The sequence below is a fragment of the Pelecanus crispus genome, chromosome 15 (assembly GCF_030463565.1).
Source record: "Pelecanus crispus isolate bPelCri1 chromosome 15, bPelCri1.pri, whole genome shotgun sequence".
NCBI classification, from domain to species: Eukaryota; Metazoa; Chordata; class Aves; order Pelecaniformes; family Pelecanidae; genus Pelecanus; species Pelecanus crispus.
Window position 1 is genome coordinate 6,737,580 of NC_134657.1, and position 23,011 is coordinate 6,760,590.

A 23,011-nucleotide genomic window follows, 5' to 3' on the forward strand; every position below is an offset into this window, starting at 1 on the left:
GGCTGCAATAGGTGCGCACCGGGTGCTGGCTTCTCTGGGGATGCCCCAAAATAAGCGCAGTGAAACCCTGCGCGCATGCTGTTCCCAAGCCCTGTGGCAATTGCTTTCAAGTCTTCAGTGGTGACTCTGGCTTTCATGTGTGCAGCGTTCTGGGGTAGACATCCTGCGCCTGCTTGGGGGGTGCGGGTCTGTGAGTCTCAGCAGCCAGCGTGTTCACTTGGCAGCGTTCTTTTCCGTGCAAGATGCACGTTGTACCTTCTTTGAGCTGTGTGAGGGAAGGGAAAAAGAAAAGGTGGTGATCTGGAATAACTTGCTTCCCTCTCCTTTGGGACTTCACTTAGGACCTTTATTGTTTACCTATAGGTTAAAGGATTTCAGGCCCCAGCAGCTCTGTAAGTGTTAGCTGGGAGCTGTAGCCCCCTGTGTTACCTCAGACAGGCGTTTTCAAGAGTTCATGGTGGATCAGGATGCTGGCACCCTGCTTCCCCGATGCCACATTCAGTGGCCTCTGAATCATTTCAGAAGTATTATTTCAGGTATGGTGCTTTTTATCCATGGGATGTTTGCTGGAGCTCTTTAGAAGACCGGGATTCCTAGCTAGGCTTTTAAAAATGCCTTGTTTTATAGATTTCTGAGGGTGTAATGGTGTTGCTCAACTGTTTGTTCTGTTTATCCCAAGACAGGGGCACAAGGATGCGTTCCAGCAGAAAGAAAGCATTCCTGCTCACGTTAGGGAGGAAATGAGTAACACTGTATGGAAAAGATGGCTCTTTAAGTAATGAAAGAGAAATTATTTGTTAATTTTTAACATGGAGAAAGGCTTCCTTTTCCAGAGCTTCTGCTGGAGCGCTGCTCCCACCCAAGGGCCTGGTTTGAAGCCAGAGGTCCCTGTATCCGATTTACCTGGGCCTGGGGAGCTGTGCTACCACCGTCGCTTCTCTTGGAGCCCACAGGCTCTGCAGCGTTGCATCGGTCAGCATTTATCGCAGTGCAGGGCTGGGGGACGGCTGGCACCTACCTAATGTTTGCCCTTTTGTGTAAGCGGGTAAATCCCATCCGGAGAAACGGATCTGCCCGGACCCGTGCCCAGATTTGCTCGTGCTGGCTGCTGAGCGCTTGAATGGGGCCGTGCGTGCACAAGGCTTTTTTTTGGGGGGGAGCCATTCGACAAGGGCCGGCTGTAGGGGCGCGAGAGCTGGCGAAGAGCTGATGCAGTGCGAGGAGTCAGGAGCCGGAGCTGGCGTTTTGAGGGGCTCCCCGCGAGGAAAGTGGTGTCGAGGGCACGCCACGTCAGTGGCTACCACCCCCACGGCACCCTCGGTCACGCCGGATTTCTCACGACGGGCTTTGTGGTGTTCTTGTGACAATCAGACCTTTCCGCTGCTGAACGTGCCGTGCTCTGGTGTGCTGGTCAGCCTGACCTGAACCCTGCACAGAGCCCTCTCCCACCGTGCGGGGTCGGTTCCCCTTCTGAGCGGATCATGCCCCCTTTCCCTCCCGCAGCCCAAGCAGTATCTTCCTGTGAGTCTGTGTTGGGGACTGAGCACTGCATGCAAGTCTCTCCGTTTTCTCTTTGTTTATTTTAATAAATTTCTTCATGTAGCTGTGGTTGTTGCCTTTGGTTCCTGAAAGGCACTTGCAGATGGCTTGTTAATTTACGTTTGATTTTAGATGGATTGAATGATGGAAGGGAAATGCATTTCTCTGCAGGAAAGCAATATTGCCTGAAGTAGACGGTGTATGTTTACTTGTAGCGGTAGAGATGAAAAGTTGTTAGATTCCCCACTCTTATTTAAAGCAATTCTTTAGGGGTGACTCAGTTCTGCAAAGAGCGCAATTGAGCGGGTTGCCTGAATGACCTGCTGCACCGTAACGCTTGTCACTTGCTGACGTCAAAACAACGGCGTGACATTAATAATGCTTCCCCCCCCAACCAGTCTGGGGATCTAGCTGGGATCCTCTTTATTTGTTTTCCTTCTCATAATACTGCAGCTCTTCCCATAAACAATCTGTGAGTCCAAAAGGTCTGACTTGAAGCCAGGGCTCACCTGCGAGTGAGCGGTGCTTGCTCCCCTGACGTACGGCTAGAGCTTGCAGTCTGTGGGACTGTCTAAAGCTCGTTGCAGGTTTTGGTATTGCCATTTAGCGAGGGATGTGTGGGTTGGTGCTTTTTTCTTGCCTGCTCTGTTGTGGGTTAGTTTTGCTTACCAACAAATGTACTCCAGCACAAAACGTAATGAAAAACAGCTCTAAAGATGCTTTCTGCAAGTACGGCTTACTCCAGGTCAGGAGAAAAACAAGCTGCGTTGCTAAAAGCACCTCAGGCTACCTAGCGGCTGTGGCAGTTGTGCCTTCACCCACAGGATGAAGCGGCGGAGAGCTTCAGAGCGGACGGGCTCTTGGTGTACACCGAGTAGGATGGGGCAACCTTCGCGAGCCGAAGAGCCTGAAGTTCAGTTTTGGCTGGTTTTGCTGTTGTTTTTGATTCCGCCATTTACAGGAACAGGGAGCTGGGACCTGGCAATAGGTGTGCCAGAATATCCTGTGAGTGGGAGAGGAGTTCTGAGCCATTTCTAGCTCTGAGCTGCATGAGGGGTTGAGGATGTGCGCTGCAACAAACCTCGTGGGTTTTTTGCAAATTCCCATGTAGTCCAGGCAGAAAAGCCTCTGGGGAGCCAGTGCTCAATTTTGGGACCGGAATTCCCAAATGGAGACGACCTTGAATTTGAAAACAACCCTTTCATGGCACAGGCCTGTGGTGTCTTCGCTGGCTCAAGGCGGTGGCCTGTGCGAGGCAGTGCCAAGCAATACGTTCCCGTTCATATGCAGCCCTCCGAAGATGAGTTGTGCAAGGAGATTTTCTTTGGTCTGGAAATCCATGGGAGAGGTCTCTATGCTTGCAGAGGGCTTTTTCCCTTTTTTTCTTCTCTTTTTGGTTTTTTTTTTTTTTTTTTTTTTGCTGCTGAATTTGGAAATTGCCTTTCCTCCCTCTTCTGTTTGTGAGGGCTGCAGAGATTTTCTGCTCAGCTCGTTGTTTGTTTCCCACAAGCTAAATAACAAGCGGGCTGTGTATGCGTGTGTGGACTGGTTCCTGTCCAAGTGGTGGGAGTCGTTAAGGGGACGGGCATTTAGGTTTCTGTTCAGTGACACAAAGACAACATCAAAGTTGACGGAGCCCCAAATTTGCCCCCAATATGCTCCTTCCCTCTCTCTTGTTAAACAGTCCTGTCCCACTCTTGAGTGTTTGCAGAGAGTTTGCAAGTGGCCCCTGCTATTCCCTCTCAGTGTTTCACTGAGGAAAAGATGCTGAAAAGGGACTGATGTGAATCAGTTTTGTAGCTGTGGTCAACAGGGTTGAAAAGGGTTATGGTCCTCCCTTCCCAAGCATCCAGCCTTCCACTTCGAGGGGATGTTGGACATAAGGTCTTTTTGTTCCTGTCGCCTTCTTCCTTGTGGGAACCCAGTGCCTCGGATGCTGGAAGATTTACAGCCCCAGCACCTCTGCCCCCTTCCTGACATTGGCAACCTACACGGAGTTGTCCATTCTCAGCATCACACAGGTCTGGCTCCAGCTGAGGGCATCCCAGGACAAGTATTTATATGGGAGCCTTGAGTGACAGGGCGACGAGGGGAGGTGTGGGGGTAGGTGGTTCCTGCTGCCAGGGCAGCCTCTGAGGAGTGTCCATCCCGGGAGGACGCTGCTGTCACACTGACCGGGATATTCTCAGAACTGGTGTGTGCTCGCAGCTATGGGTACGTGCCTACGAGAGCTCTCATCCCACCGTTTTACCAGAGATGTTTCCTTAGGTTTTTCCTACTGTGTTCTGGCTAGCAATATTGTGCTGGCTTTATTGCCGTTAGGCATTCAGTGGAAACGTTATGTGTGGCCTTTGGCAGCTTTGCGTTGTCCCTGAGCTCCATTAAGCTCCATTAGAGGCATTCGGTCCTATGCCAGTAGCGGTTTTGCGGCACAGTTAAGTGCTGGCCCTGCAGACAGTGGATTTATGAAAGGGTGTCACTCTTGTGATGTCAGGAATAGAAGGCTTGGAAACACTGGGATTCCTGTTTACCATCTGTTTCCACGGCCCTTCCCTAATAGACCTCTCCTCCTCCAGAATTCAAGGATCTTTAATCAAAACTGTTTGGCTTGTGGTGGGAGGGAGGAAATCCCACGTTGTGGAGGAGATGGTGACATTTCTTGACCTTTTCTATGTGTATCTCGGAGACAAACAGAGTCTGAGTGTGCGTATGTTTGTAGGTTTAGTCTTCGGGTGTGTTGCCTAACGCAGGCGCTTGGTGAAATGCTAGGTTACGCATTTCTCTGCAACGGCGTGGGGGGACGGACAGCGGTGTTAGCTAGTCGTGTACAGCCGTCTGGATCAAAGAAACTAGCTTACTAAATGTTTCCAGATACGCGCCTCTCTCGAGAACCCGCATTTCACTTTGCTTGGAAAACTAAGTCTTGCAGTTTTGAGTCGTCTGGTTCAGAGCGGTGCCACGGACCTGTCTGCCTATGCAGAAGCTGAGAGCATCGTCCTTCGCTCTGAAGGGAGTTTTGAGTGGGCAGCCTGTTCTCTGGCAGCTGGTGCTGCCCAGAAACTCAGTAAGCTATCTTTGTTATCACACAGTGTTAGTCGTGGCTCATCTTCTCCTCTTTGCTCATGAAAAATATTACAGCAGTCCCATGCAGAAATGTCTGCTGGAACATGATCTAAAACTGAGCAATACTTTCAGAATTGAGTGACTCGCAGTTTGGGGTGCTCTTCGTGTGACTTGTGAGATTACTCAAAAGAGCCTGGCATTTAGAAAGTGGATTTTCAGCAGCTTCTGAAAAATTGAGCCATGAAACTGGTGCCACATGGGAAATCATTGGTCTAGTATGCATATTTAGTACACATTAAAGCCTGGGGAAACACCAGTTCTTACGATTCCTTTAAGAAAACTTGATCAAGACTAATAGCATCCGAAATTAGGTCAGCAGATGGTTTGATGACACTTAAAATACAAAGATTACATTAAAGTAGCACATACTATGATGAAACATTTTTCCCCTTACGGTGAGCCGTCTCTCCTTTCCTTTTCTAGTATGTCCTGTTAGGTAGGTACGCCAACTGCACCGTTGCTTTCCAGCAGCGTGCAAAGCAGCGTTTCCTCTGCTGCTTCCCTGGCTGTGCACTGGTCCTGCGCGGAGAACTTTGCTTTTGACACAGCAGTTGTGCAGCTTGGGTCATTTTCTGCTGTGCTCTTGGGAAAGGTGGCCCCACAGCTTGAGCTACAACTAATTGGAGTTAAAAAGCAGCTGCTTCACTTGAGGTTGAAGACTCAAAGCTGCCTTAGCTAGGGCTGGAGCAGAGTTGTTATTTTCCATGGACTGGGCAAAGAGGGTGATCTTGGAACGTGCACTTGCCGTTGTGTTTGCACCAACACTTAGGAAGTCCTCTCGTAGCATAAGGGCTCATCGCTGCTGCAGGGTATTGCAGACCAGAGCGTGCCTTTCCTTCCCGGACGGAGTCTCGAAGGAAAGCCTGTCTTCTCTCCAGCTCTGAGCATTCCCTCTTCCTAACAGAATTCAAATGGGAGAGGCAAAGGCCTGAGACTTGTTCTTGCTGGGGAGAACAAGCCGTTTAGTGCTCTTGATATTGGAGCTTTTTCTGGTTTTCTGTCATGAAGCATGCTGGGAAGCCCTTAAAGAAATGCCTGAAGTGCCCTCAGGGATGCAGGTCTTGTCTTGGGCACAGTTCATTTGCCCGCAACAGGACAGCTCAGAGGGTGTGAGCTTGGTAAGTGCTGGGTGGGAAGCAGCCGGCCAGGATCAGACCTGGAGTCAGAGAAGTCAAAACTCTTTTCTCAGCCAGTGGTTTCCTCCGGAGAGGGAATCTCCTGTCTGTGCTGCAGGAAGTGTGCAGGGTTCTTGTTGTGCCTGAGCTGAGGGAGAGGAGGACAAAGTCCTTTGGGAGAGACACCTCTCTTGATGGATGTCTGAGAAGACTTTCTCCATGGTAACATCTGAATGGAGAGCTTTTCTGACTGAAAGCTGTTACTGCGATGCGGTGGGGCGGAAGGCAGGTGTCCTGCTAGAGGGGACTGGGGCTCTGTGCCTGCCTGGCAGGTAGGAAGAAAATGTCTTCCCCTTGGGCAGCAGGGAAGGCAGCTGGGGCAGGCTCAGGCTGATCACCGTTTCATACATCATGTTTGCACTTTGCAGGTGGTTTCATCCCAACATCAGTGGAATTGAAGCAGAGAAGCTGCTCCTGACCAGGGGTGTCCATGGCAGCTTTCTGGCCCGACCCAGCAAGAGCAACCCAGGAGATTTCACTCTTTCTGTCAGGTAAGCAGACAGCAGCAGACGGGCACTGGAGGACGGGGCTGTCTTGAACGCTCCAGCACACCCTGCTCCGATTTAACGTACGTGCAAGGGGAGAGGCACTGCGCAGAGATGAGCTCTCTGTGGTACCACTTGAAGTGAAAGGGTCACTGAACTCTCCCCATCGCTGCAGAGGCTGTGCTGGAAGCCACACGCTACTTTCCGCCGGTTTGTTCATCCCTGTGGGTTGCACATGGCCCTGTTGCCAGCACAGGGAAGATAAGGAGCCCACTTACATTCCCGGGGAGAGCATGTTCAATCCCAGCAGGGATGAATCATCTCACTCCCATTTTAAAGGAACTCGATGTAGCTGCCTTTGGGAGAGACTTGTTTTCTGTGTTTGTAAGGGATCCCAGCAGCACCTCCATAAGAGAGGGAGCAGCCTCACGGTGGCCGCGTTCCCAGACAGTACCACGTGCATCACCTTTAAAGTGCTCTTGTGTTCTTTGGAACCAAGGCAATGTCAGAAAGGAAAGCTGCAGTTTTGCTGATGGTCTTTGCGAATGTAGCCCCTCACGATGCGGTGGAGCAGATGCACTGGGTGGAACTCTCTGAAGGTGAACTAAAAGGAAGAGGCAAAGAATAACATTGACCCAATGAGTCCCTGAGATAAAAGGAGCAGGTTGTGGGTTCGAGGCATGAACCTTCCATGAGCGCCATCCAGCTGGTGCCTTGCAGGGAAATAGCTCAGCAAAGGTTTCTCCAGGCACTTGTAACACAGACTGTTTTTTACTCTTTTTTTTTTTTTTTTTTTTTTTTTTGTGGTAGCTTCTGTTTAAACAACCCTAATTTTGTTTAGGAAACTCCAATGAGTTTATAAATCCTTTGATCAACAGTGCGTTTAGAGCAACTTTGTGCAAATGACAGCATGGACAGAGCATTTCCACCTGGCAGGTCACTGACATCGAACAGGATGCGAGCAACACCAGCACGGTTTGAGCCTCGGTCCCTCCCCGCGTACCTCTCCCCCCACAGCCAGGTGCTGCCGGAGCTGCTGGTGGGTCAGAGCAGCATGGCAATGCCGACTGCCTCCGGTGAGACTTTACCCTCTCCTTGTTGCCTTAACAGCTCAGATGAAACCCTTCTTGGCCTTGCCCAGAGAGGTGGTGGAGGCTCCATCCCTGGAAACATCCCAGGCCAGGTTGGACGGGGCTGTGAGCACCCTGCTCTGGTTAAAGCTGTCCCTGTCACTGCAGGGGTTGGGCTGGGTGGCCTCTAAAGGTCCCTTCCAGCCCAAAGCATTCGATGATTCTATGATTATTATTTCTTCCCTCCTTGCAATTGTCACTGGACTCGAACCTGCGCTCCTCTCTGCCCTGTCTGCCAAGTGCAGTCATGCCTTAGCTTGGCAAGAGGGAGCGTTTGCAGCTGCCTTATTTTTCAAATGCCTCCTTCTGCATTGGGGAACACAACCCAGCAGTCTGACCCTTCGCCTCTCGGATGGCTCTGACTGACCACAGCTCCTCACGCTATGGAGCAACACAGCGGAAGGGAAAAAGTCCGGCTTTTCCTGTGCATTGGCTGGGTGGGGAGTGTTTGGATTTGACTTCACCAGCTCCCCAGTAATCTTGCAATCAGAAGTGGCCATGAGTTAATGAGAGAGGCAGGAAGTGCTTCTAATTGGAATGGAAAATAAACTCAGTCACAGAGAGCTGCCTTGAGCAAGCTACGACAGCAAGGGAATACGTGTCAAATGGGGAGTTATCTTCATGTGAGCTTAGTGTCTCTTTTCATGTAATTTTGTGAGTCAGGGTGTTGTCTGATCGTAAAGTGAAGTACTGACAGCACCTGCTTAGCTAGGCAGTGTGCAAGCAGATGCAGGTTATGGCTGTGCAACAGTGTCCTGATGCGGAAAGATACCCAGCTAGCAGCATAATTACCCCGAAACAGCAGGGTAAATTGCTTTGCCAGGAGAGCCAGTTCCCACACCTGCATTACTGCACTCGTGCTTTCTGCTGTGGAGTCAGTCCGTAAGTTCGCGTAGTTTTCTTCCCTTAGCTCTGTCCCTGTGCCTCCGCCAAAGGCCACGTGTGTTTTTGCTGCCGCAGTTTGTTGCCTCCCACCTGTGTGGGTCCGCTGCCTCCCCTCTTCCAGCTGTGGCACGTCTGGAGACTGAGTGGATAACAGCTTGGCCTCCTGTGGAACAGCTACAGCTGTCTACGGAGTCTCAGAGCACTTTTATTCTTGCTGTTATTTCTTTACTCCTTTCTGCTTTCTCTGTGGCAAAAAGCAGAGAGGGGGGAGGAAGGGAGTGTCAGATTATCGGAGGGGGTTTGGACCGCTTCCTACTGCAGGGAGACCTTTATATTGCGGTAAATGTTTAATAACAGTATTGTTTTGGCTATAAGATCAAGCCAATTCATGCCCTTAATGCATGAGCGGTGCCCTGCAGTAATGAGATGCAAGTTAAGAGCAGAGCAATGCAGCATGCCTTAATACCAGAGTATTGAACAATACCACCACGACCTGCTGACAGATTGTAACTCAGTGGAAAGTCTGACCAACTCTCACAGTTCTGAGTAAACCAAAGCTGTGACACATACCATGTTTCCAGGAAAGTACATTAAACGTGACACACAAGCTTAGAGGCAACGCGTTGAGCTTTGAGGCATCACAAATTGAAGACGAGGAAAGAAAGAATTCTTTCATTGACTACTTTTACCTGCAAGTCCTTGCTCCTTCCTGGCTCATCCCATCTCTATTCCATGACTTGGGGCAAGGATTGTCCTGTAGTCTCGAGCATGGAAACTTTGCTTGGACATGGTCACTGGTTAGGTAGGCCAGTTTTGCTTATACTTCATCTGAGCGATATGCTCTCTTCCCGCCAATGATGGCCCCAAAACATGTGCATAAACATTCTTGGGAATGAGAGCTGCAACACCGAATAGAGTATAGAATGAGTAGCTTTATGTGCTGTGAAAGCTGCAAATTTGGGTGGCCGTCTTCCCGCTATGTTTTTGCCCTTTCCGTGTTACATTACACACACACAGATGGAACAATGTGTTGTTATTCTCACCTAGTTGTATCCTGACAGAGCTGCTTTTTTTTTTTTTTTTTAATCTCTGCACTGGACAGGTCTATATATTTCTTTTTTTTCCTTTCTGAGAAATAAAAGGTTTCAAAGGAAACAATACAGATATCTTTGAAAAAGTACCTAAAATAGAGGTGTCAGTGGGAGAAAGTACCTTTAGGAAACCAATCAAAACCTCTTGGTCCTTCCTTCAACCCCCTCTTCAGTTTCTTCAAGGGTTTCTGAAAGCCAGTGAGGGGAAAGGCAGCTCCTTTTAATTACAGAGAGGATGTGGGCTGAAAAGAAAGCAGACGGTAGAGTTTTGGCTGACCAGACCACACACCAAGTGACCGTGTGCTGGTGTGTATCCAGATACATGTCCCTGAAGAGAAGCTAGGAAATAATATTGCAGAAGTGATGAGAAGGTTTCCATGAAACTCTGTGGCTGCTTTCCCTTTCTTTCTTTCCCTCTGTGCACTCTTTCAGCCTTTACCATTACAGCAATAGGTCTTCACAGGGCTTTGTTTTTTCAGCTCTTAAGAGAAAGAGGCAAGCCACATGGAGAAGGACATGATACAGTTAATGAACGGATGATGTTTGTCCTGGTCTTAAAATAATAGAAAAAAAACTCTTCAAAAAAATCCTCAGCTCTGAGTCCAAGCTGCTGGCAGCTTGTAATTGGCCAAACCTGGCTCCTTTCATCAGCACTTCCTCTTCTGAAACATGCTCCTTCTTGGGACATTTCTGCAGATAAGTTCAAGAGCTTGTTCCACCCAGAGGATCAGACACACCTGCCCTAGTCCAGTGCCAAGAGGGCTGCGTTTCTGAGAAGTCTTTGTTTGGTGCGCTGGTGGTACGTCAGTACTAGATACTGAACTTGGATTTATTGGCTCCTCTTATCCTTTGGGCACTTCAGCAAATATGTGGAGCACATCAACAGGGAGGAAAGCGGTCTGGCAGCTTCAGCTGAAGTGTGATGATGACAGAGAGTCATTTTGAGTAAGGCTGTAGTAATACCCACTGCGTCTATACGTGAGCTGTCTTGTTTTGTTCCGCGCAGTTGCTGCAGCACTGCTCTCTGCAGGTATTTCAGTGTTGCCTCAACCCAGACGGTACGACAGCTCTGTATCAGTGGGTCACTTAATGTGGGTGACGCTCCTCATTGCAGGGATCGGCTCCTGCAGGTTATGAGTGCTAGTGTTTGTCGGAGGTAACGACAGCACTCCAACACGTCATGCTTTCTTCAGAGTGGCTCACAAAACCCGTGCTGAATGGGATTGTTTGGAGGAATGCCTCAGCTTCTGAGCCTGGACAGGGCTGTAAACTGGGGCTGGGCTTGCAGGAGAGCTGTGGAAGCTGTTCTGGATAGTGGGAGCAGAGCCTGCTAGTTAGGGGATTTTTGGAGGATGCAAGTGGGGTTTATTTGCCTGTTGCAGCTCTGATGAGTGGCTGTTACAAAAGCTTCCTTGCCTTTCTTGTATGCTATGTCACATCTCATTTCCTAGAAGGACCTGGTACTGCGTTTGCTTTTGATATTGAGTCTTCCAAATTTTAATTGTGATTCTTAAGAAAATAGACCTCCTTTTGAAAGTGAGGGCTCTTGGGGGAGAAATATGGGTGGCCACGCAGGAAATGCCCCAAGTTTCCAGCCTTCAGCGCTTGCCCGGATCTGCCAGAACATGTTTTCAGAAGACCAAGTATCTGGAATCGCTTCTGAAGAAAATGAACAGCTTCTTACAGATTTGGCCAGGTCTGAGTAAATAGCTTGAACAAAAGGAAAGGCATGTTGAAAGTTTGCCTGAGTGGTGCTTGGCCTATGGCCATGACAGTAATGCAAATGCCAAGCCAGTTAAGAACCATCCGTTAGAGACCCTGTTAACTTGGTAACTGCGTCACGTTTTATGAGAACGGATCTTATCCTTGTTCACGGGATACAGTAAAAAGTCTTTCTGGGTAACAAAATCTTGTTACAGCGACAGTCTCCCAGAGCAGTTTCCCTATTAACACTTCCATTGAGCATTCCTATATTTAACTGGACTTCCCCCCCCACCCCCAGAGGCGTGTACAAATACACTCTGGGTACAGGTTAAGACATGCAATCAAGAAGGAGGATTTTATGTCCTATAGAATATGCACTCTGCGAAGAGGGGTAAATCAATACTACAAGTGTGTTACGTTGGTTGAGTTGCTGCCTGTGGACAATACAGATGCAGGAGGAACAGAATACAGAACAGGAAGAAAGTTGGGTCTGGAGAAGGATGGATGGAGGCTTGAAAGAGGCTCTTTTCTAAAACAGTTGTCCTTGTGTCCTGTCATAATAGCACCTGCCTATTGAGACCCTGTAATCCAGACCCACACAAATACTCAGTGAGAGGTATGCCTGATTCTGCTGCTTCCAAGGTAGGCCAGCCAACTGAGGGAAGGGCTGTCTTCATGGTACAACTAGGAAACAAATGATGTGCCCACAGTCACCTTGAGAGCCTCTGAGAAGGCGCTGAACATCAGATTATCAAATCTTGGCTAAGTGCTTTTGTCACAAGACCCTTCTTCCCTGATGAAAGCATGTTCTCCTCTGACAACAATATCTTCCTTTTGTCCTGGAGTGGCTTGAATTTATTTGGAAGCACGTCGTTCAGTTAGAGATGTGATACTAACGGATGGATACCTTTGGCTGACTTGTGCTCATGTTTGCTGCTATTTACACGTTTGGCAAGGCAGAGGAGGGTGGTGAAAGCCTCCTTTTCATGGCAGCCATTTGGCAAACGGTCTGTGCTTCGCATCCCTTCCCAGGGCCAAAGGCTGGGTCTCTTTGGAGCAGGAAGCACGTTCAGGAATGCAAAAAGCATAAATGCCCTATAGGGAAGCAGTGCCACTGTGGGAGTTCACTGGGCACTTGGATGTCCCGGGTCTCCTCTATGCACCTTCTGGAGCTCCTCACACCTGAAGGGAGCACAGGGCTCAGGCGGTCAGCCGAATTGCTTCTTCCTAGGAATAGGGTATGAGAATTTGAAACCCGTACCTAATCTCTAGAATTCGCGGGGTTGTATATATGAAATTGCATGCAAATGACAGTTGCTTCTGTTGTGTTGTATTGGCAGATAGTGAGTTTTCTCTGAGAGGCCAAACTATCATTTAATTGAAAGCAAACATTCAGCGAAGTTTCTAAACCCTGTGGGAGATTCTTTTTATTTTTCCGTAGAGAGACTTTGGGGTTTTTTGGGTTGCTTTTTGCAGCTTGTCAGAGGGGTCATATATGCATGCTGTGAAGTTCTAGGCTTTGTCTGTCTGACGCAGGCAGGAAAAGCACGTGACCAAAAAAGACTTTTGGGGATGCGACAGGCGAATGTATTTCTGACGTTTGAAGTGGCTCTTCTGCCTTCAGTGACAAAAAAGGGTGCGTCTGGGTTTTTTGCGAGTCCTCTTCTTGTTGACTGTGCTCTATTGCGAAGAAGAGCAGACTGCATCTACGCTGGTGGTCACTGCAGTATGGACACAGATTCACAACTTGGAATATTTTGGATCAAGAAACCCTCCTGGATATCTAGCTAAGGAGTTGTGCTGATAGTGTAAAGAAGCTTAGCTTGGAATGGAGGCAACTCTCAATTGTCTGATTGCTGACTCTGAAGCTGCCAAAAAAGCTGGCATCTGCTGTTAAGCAGTGCTGCATCCCTGTATGAGAGCTGTGTCTCTTAGGCAGAAGTAGCCATGCCCTCCGGCACAGCGCAGCTGGGGACTTTGGGCATCTCCTCTGTGCTTTATTTCACCAGCCGGCATGTTGAGGGCACAGCGTAATGGATGCTGCTACTGTGCAGTCCAGTTCTGCTGCTCAGTTTGGTGCTTTAAGAGAAGAAAATGGGAAGGAAATGGGGCTCGATCAATGCCCTCCGTGTTTAGCATGACCTTGAGTGCTCATGGGATAAAGGACCCTGATTATCTCTCTGCTTTTCATCCCTGAAGTGCTCAAAGGCCTTGGGAGTGGAGCGGGGGGATGTCTGTGAACTGAGCCTTTGTAGGTCTGAAATGGGGTTGGAATGTGGGGACCGAGCTGTGGAAAGAAGGGAGCTTTTGAGCCTCGGGCCAAGTGGCAAAACCACAGTTTCGTCTGCTGCCTTCTGCGCTACACAAAGGCTCTTGGTGTCCAGCTGCTGGCGTGAACGGCCGAAGCACTTCACATGCCAGCTCCTCTCGGAGAAGAGGCTTTGGCATTGGGGGGCTGGCTGGGGTCTGACTTTCACAGCCAGTTTTCGTTTCCATCTAGTGAGTTCTGCTCATAACCTAGGTTGCCAAACTTTGAAGTCTGTGCCCATAGGACAGCTGGAGCTGGTGTGGCAGGCCAGGTCAGAACTGCACTTATCAGATGTAGCAGAAGAGTTAATTGTGTCGTTCTAAATACTCCGGCTGCCACTCATCAGTTCCCTATGTTACAGATGGTTGGATTCTGTCTCCAAGACCTTGTTGTCAAGGTGTAGTGTGACTGTTTGGGATCCAGATGCAAATTTTTTGCACCCCAGGCCTGTTTGTCGGTCTTTGGCTGGTTTTGTTCTGCTGTTCATGTGGAATGATGGTAATGCTGTGGATGCTGTCTCTGTTCATACTCGGTTGGTTGTTGCCACTGAACTGGCACTAGCTGGAAATCACCTCAATGCCAGACAAAGCATCCAAGGAGGGCTGTGTAAGCACAAACTGGAACTGCTGATTCTACATTGACAAAGTCCTCTTTAGCAATTGGGATGGAGTAAATGTGAATACGGCCATCTGTCAGGGCAGTGTTTTAGGGAGAACCGCATGACATGTGGCGACTGTGGCTTGCATGTGGCTGGGGTTGTTGCTGTCTAATCATGTCATGCCTCTAATAAAGGCAGGTCTGGAGGAAGGGCATGCAGTGGCTGTGCTAGCGCACCACTGTTAATGTTTCTGCGGGCTCTTCAAGGCTTAGCACACAGACCTCCTTGCCAAGTTCCAGCTTGGCCTTGGCTTGTTGCTGAGCTGCTGCTGCTGTGTACTCTAGCACGGCTCATTGGACAGGCAGCATTTAATCTGCTTGTGCATGTGACAAGCCCCTCGCATGCCAGAAGTCGTGGCTGTTAAAATCCCCAAGACATGTGGAAATAGCAAAATCTATGGCAGTTGTTACAATAAAGGCAGCCACGCCTCTGGGCAACGTGAGCGCATCGCAGGGATGGTAGCGACCGTCCTGTCACCGTGAGAGGCTGCTGTACTTCTCACAGTGCTCTGTGTGCGCTTCACCGCTCATCCCGCAGTCCTGCAGATACACAGCCCCGGGCTCATGGAATTTGATGTCCTTGGCTGTCAGGCCTTTTGGGAGAGTGAGTTATTGCAAAGTCAGCAGAGTCCTCCCAGGTGGACTTTATTGGACCTTGCAGTGCACAGTTCAATTCAAGAGGAGGTACCAGTGAGGAGGTGGTTTCTCACCTCACCTGCAGAGCCAGTTGTCCATCTTGCGTCTGCAAGGCAGGATGGGAAAGCAGCTGGATCCCCTCTGCCAGAGGAGAACTCGGCCACCTTGGTGCTGCTCCAAGTGCTTGTTCTAGACTAGAGGAACTTGCACAAAGGTATCCAAATAAAATGACACCGCTGTAAACCCTGTGCAGACTTAGCGTGATACCGGGAACCTTCGGGAGTGACAAGTGCAGGGAAATGAGGCTAGCACACACCCTGGTGTGCACATCCAGCTGGCACAGCCTGGCTGTGTTCCTGCAGCTGCACCAGAATCCCCTAAGGCAGGCAGAGCCTTTTGCCACTGCTTGCATTTGAGGGCCAGATCTTAACTTCTCTCTGAAATCAAGAGGTAGGGTCCAGACTCTGAGGTAGACAATACCTACAGCCCAAGAAAGCTAAACAGGAGATGATTTTGTGGAGCTGGGGCTAGATTCCCAATACCATCCAGATATCTGGTCTTTCACTGCATGGCTATGGGGGCTGCACCCGGCTGCAGAAAGATGGCAGAAACGGGGGCAGAATCACTACTGAGACCCCCAGAGCCCCTGCCATGGATCCAGCTCTTCCTTCCATTTAACCTCGTGCACAGACCACTGCAGCTTTTCTAGTTGCCCACTCAGTGAAATGGCTTTTCTGTCTGACCTCTATGCTGCTTATACCACCTTGAGTCTCCTGCATCTCGCTGTCACGGTTGCTTTGGCAACAAATTGAGAGAGGCTGGGAGCAGCTCAGCATGGTAAAGAACAAGAAATTTGCCCAGATTTACGAATCTCTCTTTGACCCAGCTCGTCCATCAGGCAATGGGCTTCCAGCCATGCCTCCCTGGCTCAGGGGCGCTGCTGCTAAGTGCATTTAAAATGCAATTAACCTGCTTCTCGGGGGTTAGTGTGGCCTTCTGATGAAGGAGGCTGGGCTTTGCTGGGGTGAAGGGGCTCTTGACCAGGCTGATAAAGGCACCCAGCCATATTCCCTTGAGCCTGGAGAGGGGAAAGCATTAACCCTTTGGTACGGTTTATAGGGCTTGCAAATACTAAGCAATATATTGGTTTGGGTGATTTCCCCCCCACCGCCCCGCCCCGTATTTTTTCTTTTTAAAGTAATTAGATGATAGCAAGTACACCTGTGCATAGAAAACCATTCACTGTAAACCAGAGTTGAGGTCAGAGTCTCATCTAGCTGAGAGGGTAAGTAGTGTAGGAAGCGGAAGGGATGGCACAGGACGAATTATTCACCTCCTTTGTGTGAGGTTGTCTAGGAGGCAGAGCGGGCTGGGAGCTTGCGAGGTACAGAGTCAGTTCTTGGCTGAGTAACCTTGGCCAAGGAGCGTCCATCCCTTCCCCTGCTCTAGAAGCATGGCCAGCATGAGTGGCATCCGAGTGAATGGAGAGTGCGTGGTGCGGCTTGAAGAGGTAGGTGGTGTTCAGGAGGCATCTGGACTCTCAAGGCCAGTGCTGGGTTTCCATTCTCTCATGCTTACAATCTTGTCTGCTTTCCTTCCTCAGAAGAAACGATGAGGTGACGCACATTAAGATCCAGAACACGGGGGATTACTATGACCTCTACGGAGGTGAGAAGTTTGCCACCCTTGCAGAGCTGGTGCAGTACTACACTGAGCAGCAGGGGCTGCTGCGGGAGAAGAACAGCAATGTCATCGAGCTGAAGTACCCCCTCAACTGCCAGGACCCCACCTCAGAGAGGTAAGCCACGCTCTCCCGACAGCCTCTCCCAGGGGTGGTGATGCTGTCTTCCCAACTGGCTCAGATCCTACGGCTGCACCTGGCCTGGGTTTGGAAAGGAGCCCGAAACAGAGTGTGTTTGGGTGTGATTTAGCTTGCATGACCCAAAAGCTGCACGTCTCTGGGATAGGGTTCCCTAGCTGCTCTGTGTGCAGAAGCTGGCTAGATAACAGTAGCGAGGCCCAGAAGCTGATGCTTGCTCAGTGTCAGCGTGTGCTGATAAGCTTTCTCTAGCTTTTAGGCAACTGGGAACGCGAGCGGTGCGAGTAGATCCGCAAAGGGTCCTGCAGGCGTATCCTAGGAGGCACGCAGCTTTGGTTTTAAAAGAAACAGAACACGTGCAAGTGTCTTGTGTCTGCCTGCAGAATGCTGGGCAGAAACGCCCTGAAAAAAGTCTTCCCCCATCCCATCTCAGCCTGTAACCGCTGTTCATCCCAGCAGCCCCACGCTGTTGTCCTGCAGGGATGGGCATGGCTGACTCACTACTCCCACGTAGTCAGCGATAGGACGAGAGGAAATGGGCTGAAGCTGCACCAGGGGAGGTTTAGGTTGGATATTAGGAAAAATTTCTTTACGGAAAGGGTGGTCAAGAATTGGAACAGGCTGCCCAGAGAGGTGGTGGAGTCCCCATCCCTGGAGGTGTTCAGAAAACGGGCAGACGTGGCACTTGGGGACATGGTTTAGTCTAGTCTGCCCTTGATTGGTTTAGTGTGGACTTGGTAGTGTAGGTTAATGGTTGGACTGGATGATCTTAAAGGGCTTTTCCAACCTAAATGATTCTATGATTCTATAAGCGGCTTGCCCCGGGCTGCTTCCGGATGTTTCCACCAGCCAATTAGTGACCTTCTTTCCTCCCCTTCATCTGTGACACTCCGGTGACCCCTTTTTTCCCTTTTCCTCCCCCTCAGTTTCCCCAGTGTCATATGCAGTGGCTGACATGGTGGGTAGTTGGAAAGGGGAACACCTGGTCAGGCGGCTGGCGATGCCAAAGCGGGCCCCTCGTTACTCAAACTTTAGCAGCCAGGGTAAGGCGAGGCTGTGACTACTCTTGGTTCCCGAAACGGAGCAGAAGCGCTCCCCACCACGCCATCATGTGAGCCAGCTGGGCCAAGGCACTGGGAAGTCCCTGCAGCTCATGTGTTCCCTTGTTGCCAGGGAGGTTTCTTTGCTCCTGACAGATTGCCCTGGGAAAAGCAGCCGGGCAGCCGCTCGTGTTAGCAGAAGCTCTGGAAAAGTGGAAACCCCCTTCAGCTGAGTTTTCCCCTCTTCTCCTGCCAAGGAAAGTCTGGCTTGGCAAGGAAGCTCCATGAAGATTTCTGCTCCAGACCACACATCTGGTGGCATCAGGGAGAAGAGAGGGGGGAAAAGGTCCAAGTCCTCTAAATATACAAAATGATGACGGTGTCAGAATATAGCGGCGTGCGTCAGGGTAGCAGTGTTTCCAAGACCTGGGCCGAAATAGCAGCAGCGCTGTAAGCAGGTGCTGAGGTGCTTCACCAGAGGTGGGCGTTCTGCCCTCTGCAGCCGTACGACTCGTGCAGCCCCGTGATCCTAATGCCTTCCCAAGCCTGCAGCAAGGAATCTTGCTCTTTCCAGATCTTCCCAATCAGGCTTGAAATGGCTGCCTTTGCAGCACGCTGAGTCAAAAGGCCCAACATCGCTGACTGCTGTTCTATAAACTTTGTCCTCTGGGACAAAGTTGCTGAGACGTGACGTGATGCCTTCGCATTGCCCCTGGAAGGTTATTTTGAGCCTCTCTGAATTCCTGGCAGCTTGGCTGGCCGGCCAGGAGCCAGTGTCTTCAAAGTGGGACCTGTGGCATCTGCCCAGAGCCGTGGCTGAGCGTTGATGGAGTGCGGGGATCGAAGGCTCCGAGGCAAAAAGAAACACCGCTTCCCTCCAAAGCGTTATTTGTATCTCCGGAAGGCTGTAGCGGAGTGCTAGCCCGTGAAGCACGCCCGCCCCGGGGAGCCGCTGTGCGGGCGGGTGAGACGTGCTGCCTCGCTGTGCAGCAAAGGCCGGGCGAGCTGCCTGGCCAGAGCACTGAGCTAGCCCAACAGTGCTGCAGTCTGAGCTGCAGAGGACGTGCCCAGGAATGGGCAGATTATTGTGTGCTTAACCCCACGGCATTGTGGCAGGGCCGCTACAGGCTTCTGACCCAGCCGGCTGAAGGGGAGCCTGCGTATCACTGGGACCGCAGCGTAAGTATGTCAGCAGACCAAGAGAAAGGATTATGAGAGATCAGATGGAGAAACAGGGGCGCGCACGTGAAAGATGTACGCAGACGGAGAGGTGGAGCAACTCATGCCTGCGCAGCGAGGCTTGGGAAGAGCTGAGCACAAACTTCTGCGCTTTGTAATCGCTGCTGCCCGGAGACGCGGCTGTAGGCAGAGCTGGAGGGGGAGAGGCCTCCTGGGCACGGTGGGGAACCCGGTTTTGCCACTCCAGGTGAGCGTGCAGAGCTGTTATCCCTCAGCCGGACCCGAGCTGCGGTTGGTGACCTGGGAGGGGAGCAGCAGTAACTACAGCTAGGAGGATCCTTCTGAAAATCCTTCCCAAACTGTGTCAAAGCATCCTGTTCCTGGCCAGTGTTGGCCATGCTCTGTGTCTGATACTGTCTGACTACAGCCTGCTGACTCCAAGTGTTCTGCTTTTTCTTCCATATTGAAAAAATAAAGGAAAACATAGCCACCTTCAAGTGAGAATGGCCAGAATCATGTTTCTTATAGCTTCGTCGGAAGCTATCCCTAGATGAGAGTGCTTGTCGTACATCACGTGGCAGTTTAATATACTGATGCCATTTCACATTTGGCTGGAGGATTGAGCAAAGTCACTTCCCGCCTCAGGCTAAGGTATTGATGTGACATTGCAAGGTGTTGGAGGAAAGTCACTGGGGACTCTTTCTAAAATAACTGAGGCCGGTGTCATGCCAGTGGGGAGAGCAGTCAGACTGGGAGCCTGGAAATGGGTCTCCCATGAACACCGTCCCCAGCAGTGAGTGTAGCTCTTGTCCAAAAGCAATGCTCTGTGCGTTTCTGAGCTGACCTTGCTCTCCATTGCTGCTCCCCAAGGTGGTACCATGGGCACCTCACTGGCAAGGAGGCAGAGAAGCTTCTGACAGAGAAGGGGAAACCGGGCAGCTTTCTGGTGCGGGAGAGCCAGAGCAAACCAGGAGACTTTGTATTGTCGGTGCTGACAAATGAGGATAAGATGGAGACTGGAGACCGTAAACCACATGTGACCCACGTGATGATCCACTACCAGGTGGGAAACGTGCTGTCCCTGCTCGCCCTGCCATGGGCGCTGGGTGGGTGACCCAGCTGGGAGCTGTGCATTCGAGTTTCGCTGTGGGTTTGTCATTCTCTCCTGCAGCCAGACGGGAAGTATGACGTTGGAGGGGGAGAGAGGTTTGACACGCTCACGGACCTGGTAGAGCACTACAAGAAAAACCCCATGGTGGAGAAATCTGGAGCTGTGGTTCATCTGAAGCAGGTAATAGCTGCTCTAGCACGTATGTGTTGGTTCTGGGCTTGCCCAGACTCCTGGGGGAGTGCACAGATCTGCCCCTGCTCTTTGGGAAGTCCCTGCCCCCAGAACATCCCGCTGGCTACTCATCATGCTTGTCCAAGCTCACACTTGCCAGAGAGGTCCCTGGCCCTGCACTCAAGGCCTCAGGAATGGACCCAACTCCTGCAAATACCCCCAGGGTTTCAGGAACTGTTTTTTTTCAAGGGGAACATTATCTGTCTTTCTGTTACTGAAAGTGATTTCTATTCTGTCTTCATCTGTCTTTCAGCCATTCAATGCCACGCGCATCAACGCAGCTAACATTGAAAACAGAGTGAAAGAGCTGAACAAAATGGCAGATCACAGTGAGAAGGCCAAGCAAGGGTTCTGGGAAGAGTTTGAGGTACAGGATGCTCCTGTGCTCTGTCCCACTTGTGCCTGTGGGTGAAGAATATCGTATTTGCATGGGAGTGTCATGGTTTTCCAACACTGGGGACTTCTTCTCAACACTGTTTCTCCTTTCCCTGTTTTCCATGTTCAACTGAGTTACTTCCTGGTCCTTTTTTTCATCGCTTTTTCTCATGTCCGAGGCAGTTTCTCCTTCCTCATCCTAGAACTGCGTGCCTTTTGTTCCCTGCAGGGATTTGTGCCTTCTCCCCCCATTAACTCTCTCATCAAGCTGCCTCTTGGCTCCCTTTCCCTTCCTGCCAGCACGCCCTCTGCTCTTCTCTGCATTAGGAAGCCAAGCAGCTAGTCGAAAGAGCCCTTCCTTTGACTCTGACTCCCCTTGTCTGCCCAGAACAGTTTGTTCTTTTGTACTCTGCTCCACAGATGCTGCAGCAGCAAGAGTGCAAGCTCCTCTACCCAAGGAAGGAGGGACAGCGACCAGAGAACAAAGCTAAGAATCGCTACAAGAACATCCTTCCCTGTAAGGAGACACTGAATACTGGTTTGGTTTTTTTCCACCACAATTTCTGCAGCCTTCTCTGGGGATAGTTAACCCTGCAGAGCTTTCTGATCATAGCTGAGTTGGAGAGAGGCGTACGCTGTCCTAGCAGAGTGGTCCAGTTAGTCCATGGCATTCTCCATCCCCTTTCTAACCTGGTCCTTCCCTTTTGCATGGGAAACTGGTAAATTGCTCTCCTCTCTTTGTGCCGTGAGTCCAAATACACTTCCAGAGCTCAAGTGTTGTTCAGAAGTTGTATGCAGCCAGAGCTAGAGCCTCCAAAGGAAATACTGGAGAACTTGAACTCAGGTTAATCTGCAACACTGTGCATCACTAACGTCCATCCACGAGACCAGACTGGCAACATAGCTGTGATCCAGGTAGCATGCAGTACTGCTAAGTGTCATTAGGAGAGCATTTTACACCCTCTTTTGTAGTAGCTACCCAGGTGACTTCATAGTAAGAGCCTTGCTGGAGCCCTTGCTGGGAGCCACTGTGACTGCCCTGCAGCAAAGCCCGTCCGTGCTCCTGTGTGTCATTTATGCCTGTGTTCATTCTGGCCTCTCTTCTCCTTCAGTTGACACCACGCGGGTGGCACTCCGAGACGTAGATGAGAGCGTGCCTGGGTCAGACTACATCAATGCCAACTATATCAAGGTACTTGGGAAAGGGAGGACACCATGTGGGGGCTGTCTTCAGCCCAGTGCTAGGTTTCTGGTGGGTAAGTGCAGTAACGGTGTAAGTCTTGAGGGAATGGCCTGTCAGGACCAGTATCTTTCACTGGGTCCAGGCCAAATGCTGGATTTTTCTACTGTATCCCAATGGATCTCATCGTTCTATCATGTCCTATTTGCCCCCATCTAAGAGTTTATCTCAATCCCCCTCCTTTCCTTACCTGTTCAGGAGGTCCTAGGGGACTGACCCAGACTCTCTGTCATTGAACATTATCTCTGAGGTCAAATTATAATTGTCATCTGTAAGCTAAGAGCTGCTTGAAGCTGCATTTCCAGCAATGTTGCTCTGGCACTTGAGCAGCAGCCTTTGAGAAACCTTCAAGGTGGCTTCATTCCAGCCACATCCACCTGCAACTTCTGCAGCTGCCTGCTGGCAGGAGTCTGTTGCGCAGTAACGTGCGTTACAGCAGCGTAAAGGTCCCTGGAGGCAGGCAGACCGTTTTGCTGGCGACTCTGTTGAAGCTGGTGATGAGAGCGGTTCGTGTCTGCAGGTCTGATGAATAGAGGAAAATCAGCTAGCTCAGAAATCCTGAGTGGCAAGGTGTGCTGACTTGCCTTCTAAAGGTGCACTTCCTCAGAGCATCCCTGAAGACGGAAGGAACTCAGAGCACTGCAAGATCTATATTGCCACCCAGGGCTGCCTGCAGACAACAGTGAATGACTTCTGGGCCATGGTGTATCAAGAGAACAGTCACGTCATTGTCATGACAACCAAGGAGGTGGAGAGGGGCCGGGTGAGCACTTGTAGGGCACTGTCCCCAAGCCTGAAATTTACCTGCTGCTAGTACTAATAGTTTTTAGTTAAGTGGTCTCTGGCTAGCTTTCATTTAATTTCTCCTCTGTCTTGTAATGTTGCTTTAGCTCTTCTTCATGAAAGAAACATAGCACTTTGCTCTGCACAGCCCATCTCCCCAGCCCCATAAATATTTATGGAGTGTCCCTCATGTGACTTGCTTCAAGGCCACAATTGCAGGTGGCAGAGAGAGAGAAAGCATCATGCTTGTTACAGCAAGCTGGAAAGTGGAGGGGGGGGGGGGCGGTGTCGCAAGCTGTGTGAGGGACAAAAGTAATTATCCAACCTATCTGTGTACCACCAGTATGCATTTCACTAAGAGTGGGTTGGTAGGGGCCAAGGAATACAGTAAAATTCCATGCAGAGCCATTTAGCAGAACAGCCTTCCCTAGTAAACAGAAGATCCAATTATGACTGGCACTAGCAGTTTTGCTTAGGAGTGAGGGGGAGGCTGTGCTTGC

At 50.4% G+C, this 23,011-nt stretch overlaps 1 protein-coding gene across 1 annotated transcript in view; it reads left to right on the plus strand.

Annotated features, from left to right (window-relative positions):
• Positions 1 to 23,011, plus strand: part of LOC104028853 (tyrosine-protein phosphatase non-receptor type 11) — a 56,316-nt gene that overhangs the window by 30,250 nt on the left and 3,055 nt on the right. The window contains 8 exon segments of the mRNA XM_075721585.1: positions 6,206 to 6,328; positions 16,337 to 16,531; positions 19,642 to 19,843; positions 19,955 to 20,062; positions 20,367 to 20,480; positions 20,909 to 21,005; positions 21,601 to 21,714; positions 22,349 to 22,491. Of these exon segments, the coding sequence (XP_075577700.1) occupies positions 6,206 to 6,328; positions 16,337 to 16,531; positions 19,642 to 19,843; positions 19,955 to 20,062; positions 20,367 to 20,480; positions 20,909 to 21,005; positions 21,601 to 21,714; positions 22,349 to 22,491 (1,096 nt within the window).